Below are 6052 nucleotides of genomic sequence, written 5' to 3'. Positions count from 1 at the left end.
AGGTTATACATATACATAATGAATACTAAACAACTGGTGGCTATTGTGATTGATCAGAGAAAGTAAAGTAGTAAAGTTCTGAATACATCTAGTTAGAAGGAATTTGGCAGAAAAGCACTGAACTTCAGCTTAAGTCCTAGTTTAAAAAAAAAAAAAAAAAAGCAAAAAGCAGTTTAATATCTTACCTGCAACAGCAGATTAAAAATTAAAAGTGGATACGAAGAGTGTGCAAGAAAGACAAAATGGAAGTTAGTAATAACCTATTCTTTGCTAATTCAAGAATCATAACATACATTGATATTTAAGTGAATATAAAAACACTTTTAATGTTCAAGTGTTTCTCAGCTGTACTCCTAACCAAAGGATATCACATTCATATAATTTTGTGACAAGGTGTTTTACAAATCACAGGACAACTATATGGCTGTTATGCTTTTAATGGAGGGAGGCCCAAAATCCATCAATGCAAAAGAAATGTTTTACACTCATTAGCACAGTGATTGTTAATTTAGGGATACACAATGTGTTAAACCTCAAAAACTACCAAGTTTCCTGCAACCTAAGATAATGGAAAGGCTCGTTAAGTTTTTACCCACCACCTTTAGTTTTTAAAGTTCTAAATGGTATCGGGGAACTAAAAAAATAATAGGCTCGTTTCAGCTGTGGTTCAAGAATTCTAATGAAGTTGTATGGCAATGACACTGGGAATGTGAAGTTTCCCCAAAAGGGCTTTCTAGATGACCACATCATAAACTTTAAAAGTATTTCCAATAACATATAGGCAAGTTGAGTGGCTTAATAGTGTAAAAGCCTGGAAAGCAGCTAAGATGTCTCATCTTAAAGAATTTTAAAACATGGTATAAATACCATTTCTCTCCTACAGAGAAACTTTTTAAAGCACGGACATAACTTTAAGGATGCTAAGGAAACATCAATACTTTTCATAAAGCTTCAATAAACACCCCAAGGCACAGTGTTCAAAACGGCCTATTCACTAAAATGTCACTGCATTATAAGGTATAGGTATGCTATGCTTGCAGTGAGAGGACATTTAATTTATGCCTAGTTAAAAGCACCAGGTGTCCAGTTCAGCTTCCATTTACACAGGATGCACCAGTAACATTTAGGATAGTGAATAGTTCAAGTACTACATTTCCAACATGTCTTGCCTTCTGCTTTTTGATTAGTCAGCACTGGGGGCTCTTCTGCCTGTAGTTCTTCAGAATATTTTGAAAGAGGCTAGGATTACCCTGAATATAGTCTTCAAGCAATATGGAGCCCTTCTGAAAGAGCTGTCTAGATACTTCAATAATAACGTTTAGAGAACGGAATAAAGATAAAACTTGAAGTAGTTGAGTTTGTTTCAAAAAAAGAAAAATAATGTAGAATCTGGCATGTAAGCTAAAATGTTTTGTAATTAATGTCAAAAATTGCCAAGATTGTTAATACATGTTTTGGTAAGAAAAAACCACTATATTGGCAAGGTTAATTATTTGTGTGAAATAATATTGTACATTAATTAAACAGAAGAATTCACCGTTAATGGAAGAAAACCCACAAGGGAAGCATCCAAAGAAGGGCAATCAAAAGGTTAGGTAAGTTTACTAGTTTTAGAATACATCAACACACCTTGATTATAAAACTATTTCATTTTAAAAACTACAGTGCTTTAATGTACTTCTAATAACAACCCAAACTAAGGAGCCGTGGAGGCTTATGAAAAAGACCCACCCACTACGATGCTGTGTTTCTAGGGTAGGGGTGAATTAATACTTCTGTAAGAAGGAACTGAATCACCTCAACATCAACAAACAGCCTTTTTCTTTTACACAGTAACTCATAATTTGATTATTTCTCTTCACTAGTTCAAAATTAGGCAGAAAAGGAACTACATCAGACCCAGAAACGCAATGATTTGGCAAGCCGCAGTCACTCAGCTCATGGATTTGTGCTAATCTGCAGAAAATTTGCTTGACTCTAGTACTCCATTCCTTCACATCTGTAAAGAAAAGCCCATAGATAAAAAGTCATTTCACTGCAGGATAAAAAGCGAGTTTCTTCCCACCCTGAAGCTCTCATTTCTCAATAAGCTACTAGAATCCACACAGGCTCCAAAAATTCTCCCAACAGCTACATCATCTTGAAAGGTCACTTTCAAGTATGTCCTAGTTATTTCATGGAGCAAGTTCAAGTGAAATACATGAAATTTTTATGATCTCTCTTTTTCCCACCTCACCTAATATAGAAACCATCAATAGGAATACAGTTCAGTGGGCAAAGTATGAATTCATATATAAGGCAAAATATCTTTGAGCAGCTAAAACTAATATTTGCACTAGTGGCATGTACCCACCTGTAGAGGAGTTCGATACAACCATTTTTCTTTATCAACTTTAAGCTGCATACAGGCAAAGAGATCACAAACTGCTGGGAGGCCATAACGGTCTGGGGGAAAGCTGCGTTCCTCCTGTAGGGGCGAATTAAGTAATACTTCCTGCAAGAAGACAAAAGGTGGATTGCTACATGACAACTGGGAAGCGTGAGACCAACAATTCATCTTCAAATAGTGTAGTGTCTATAAAGAATGATGTAAATGTTGGGCATTCTAATAACAATGAGCAAAGGGGACAACTATTTTCTCTACCCCTAATCTTTTCCATAAGTAGCAATAAAATAGGCCAGATGGGGATTTGGGGCCTAGAAAATGCACAGAAATTTCAGTCTGAATAATCATAAATCCTCCATTCTGTTGCTAACATGGCACCAAAATTAATATTTAAGCCATATTTAACAGTTAAGATATTTAAGGATCTGGCCCATTTGCAAGGTTTGGGATTAAGAAAGTAAAAATGTATTAAATATACTTCAAAAGGTGCTATTTTAATGTGTTGTGCTCACCTTGGCCTTTCGAAGTAGCCATTTGTCTTCTCCTGAGGATAACTGGCTAAGATTTCCTGTCTTCTTTCCTGGCAAGACCCAGTCAGCTGTGTTAAAGGGACACCAGGAAGTGGCCAAGTGGCTTGTAAGCTTTGGTATGCCAGCTCTGTCCTCCCTAAGAGGCACTTCCTTGGGACATCCTTCTTTGCATGAGGGGGTAATGAGCCACTCTGACAAGGGACTGTTCCTTATGACTTGGAAGGAATCAGCAATTCTAGAAGAAGCCATTGCCTTCGGTGCCTTAGCTTGTTCTGTTGCCTCTCTTCTGGATGGACAGAGCCACATATTCAGGGAATCTTTATGTTTCTCAGGTTCAGGTTTTGGTTCCACAGGCATACCATTTTTATCCTTTCCTTCTTTCTTCAGAAGCCATTTACACAGAGCTTCCTTCTCACAATTTTCATCACACACGCACTCTGCAAAGCTTGTACAGGGCTCATTGGCTTTGCAGACCTCCTCTACTTTATATGGGTCTTGATGATTCTGGACAAGCCAATCCTCAGTAATCACGCTGGGAGTGGACAAGGGTTTCTTGGCCTCCAAGTGGTCATTCAGGCACTTCAGATTGCCCAGGTTCTCAATCTCCACACCTTTGGGCTGGTTACCCTGACAATTCGTACAGGAATCAGGCTTGACGAGCCAATCATTCACACTATAGGACTCCTGGAACACCTGGAACAAGAGCTTAAACTTCTCACTGGTTTCACAGCTGCCATTCCCAGCCTTCTCAAGCTTATGGGATTCCTGGGGAGTCACCAGCCAATCGGAAAGCTCCATCTCATCTTGATCAAGAAGCTCTAGATCTCCAACCTTTTCAATTTCAATGGAGAAAGAACTGGTAGTAGAATAGCTGTTACACTTTTGGTAACTTGGTTTTTCAGAAACTTCTTGTTGCTGACTCTTGTGGAGCCAATTTTCCAAGCCCTTTTGGTTGCCCCAGACATTACTGAAGAAATTGCAGGCTCTGGTAGAAGTCTACATAAGAAGTACACAATATTAGTTTGCCAGAATATTATGACTGCTTTGGGATTCAATGATAAGACTTCTACTTATATTTACCACACTGCCCAATGTTTCTAAATTTAAGTATATACATAGCCAAAAGGTATGGGATTTCTCTATTAAGATATTAAAATATATGGTTACATTAAAACTTAATTTTCTGCAGTTTTAAAATAAACAAGGCAAACTAGGAGAAAGCATTTGTAGCAGTTTATAGAAAAGAGACTAGTACTTCTATATAATGTGACTTTATGAATAAAGAAGACAAAAATGAGCCATGGATATGATGAGACAAGTCATCAAAGAAGGCTAATAACCATGAAAAATACTCAACCTCCTTAGTAATCTAAGAAACTCAAAACAAAAGTTTTTACTGTTACTTTGTGTCAAATTCAGAGAAATAAACTTGTAAACGACTACCACTATTAGAGAAGTTTCAGGGAAGCAGGTCCCTTCAATACTCTGCTGGTGGGAATACAAACTGGTATCAACTTCCTGGAAAGCCAAATTGGCAATCTGTATCAAAAGTCTTAAAGGGTCTGCAGAACTATAATCTAGGAATGCCATTTCTAAGAATTTATTCCTAAAGAACTAATCAAGAATGTACGCAAATAATCAGCTCCTGGACATGCAGAGGAAATGTATTTATATTCAGAAAAACTGAAGTTTAGAGCCAATCAATGAAATATTATATACTGTGAAGGATTTTATGGAAGAAATTAAATGACAGAGAAATATATTCATGCTCTATTAGTAAAAAAATCTGCTAGCCAAAACAAAAGTTACAGAATGATTTTTTTTTTAAAGTATATGTATGCATAAACAAAAATGTTACAGTGGTTGTTTCTGCAAGTGGGATTATGGGCTTGTATTTCTTTATACAGTTTTTTCCTAAGCTTTTTATCTACAGTGTAGACGTGTCACTATTGTAATAAAAAGTTATTAAAAGATATATGTTTCCCAGACTAGAACTAAAAACCAAAGACGTACACTATCAGTTAATAACTAGCCCCATCTATTACTTCATCTATCTCAGAAACAATAAAGGCAGCAACACACCTGACTATTCTCCAAGGTCTGCTTTTGGGTGAGCCAGTCCTGCAGATTGGTACTGGGTATGTAAGGAGCCTGGCGACTGCTGGCCGGTTTGCTTCCAAGGAGCCATTCGCTGAGAGGGACAGATGTGGTGCTGGATGCTGACTTCTGCTAATCACATAATACTTTGCTGCTTAACAAGGCAATGTCAAATACAGTAGAAAGTTTGCCAGAAAAGGAGACCCAAGTTCTCTAATCTTGGCTTGGTGCTGACCCTGCACAAGTCAAATGACTTCCCTAAGCCTCCATTTTCACAATTACAAAACAAGGAGTATAGGTGATCTCCAGGGTTCTTCTCAACTCAAAACTTCTAGAATCCTATATTCACATTGCCTTTAGAAGTAAATCACCTCTATGGATGATAAAGAGAAGGATCCCTAAAAGAGAACCAACCCAATCAGAGAGCTATTGATAATTCTTATGAACTAACTGGTAACAATTACTTTCTTACTCAACACCTCTAAAACCTCTAAATTTCTGACATTCAGTCTCAAGGGAAGCATTTAATTGCATAAACTAATTTATTACCACTGGTGCCTTTTTACAAATAAATGGTAGCCAAAAAAAAAAAAAGTGATATAATCAAAACCCAAAAGAAATATAAGCCAAGTAATAACTCAGTTACAAGAAACAAAATGACATTTTACCTGCTCTGGCAATGCGATATAGCCTCTTTTCTCCAGGAAGGGCCCAATGTTTGATGAACTAGCATGAGCCATCAGGTGCTCAGGAATTTGCTATAAAAGCAAATTAATCATGTTTACTAATGTTATGCTTTCATACCAAAAAAGTGAAACTATAATCCCTAAATTTCAAAAGTATTAAGCAAAGTGTTACATTTCACTAGAATAAATATTCTTTACACTAAATTCACTGACCTATGAAGTAGTTATAAAATCTGAGAGTTCCCTATCTATTGTACTACATAACTATCTTCATGTAAGAATCCTTCACCAGAATTGGTAGTATTACTACTTTTAACAAGACCCAAATGAGACCATATTTGACTCTATATTAA

The 6052-nt window shown here is 36.7% G+C and overlaps 1 protein-coding gene across 7 annotated transcripts in view; it reads right to left on the bottom strand.

The window, feature by feature from the left end:
- Positions 1–421: 421 nt before the first annotated feature.
- Positions 422–6052, bottom strand: part of NCOA4 (nuclear receptor coactivator 4) — an 81025-nt gene continuing 75394 nt past the window's right edge. For 5 of the 7 annotated variants that reach the window (XM_061179567.1, XM_061179491.1, XM_061179558.1 and 2 more), the window contains exons 6-10: positions 5682–5771; positions 4999–5145; positions 2899–3912; positions 2354–2494; positions 422–1999 (exon numbers count right to left, since the gene is read on the bottom strand). In XM_061179567.1, coding sequence (XP_061035550.1) covers positions 1994–1999; positions 2354–2494; positions 2899–3912; positions 4999–5145; positions 5682–5771 — 1398 coding nt within the window. In that variant the 3' untranslated portion in view covers positions 422–1993. The remainder of the gene's footprint in view (positions 2000–2353; positions 2495–2898; positions 3913–4998; positions 5146–5681; positions 5772–6052) is intronic. The other 2 variants (XM_061179403.1, XM_061179677.1) reach the window with 2 other exon arrangements.

This window comes from Eubalaena glacialis, chromosome 1, assembly GCF_028564815.1.
Source record: "Eubalaena glacialis isolate mEubGla1 chromosome 1, mEubGla1.1.hap2.+ XY, whole genome shotgun sequence".
Taxonomy (NCBI): domain Eukaryota; kingdom Metazoa; phylum Chordata; class Mammalia; order Artiodactyla; family Balaenidae; genus Eubalaena; species Eubalaena glacialis.
The sequence above is the reverse complement of the archived record's forward strand: the minus strand, read 5'-3'. Positions and strand labels throughout refer to the sequence as shown.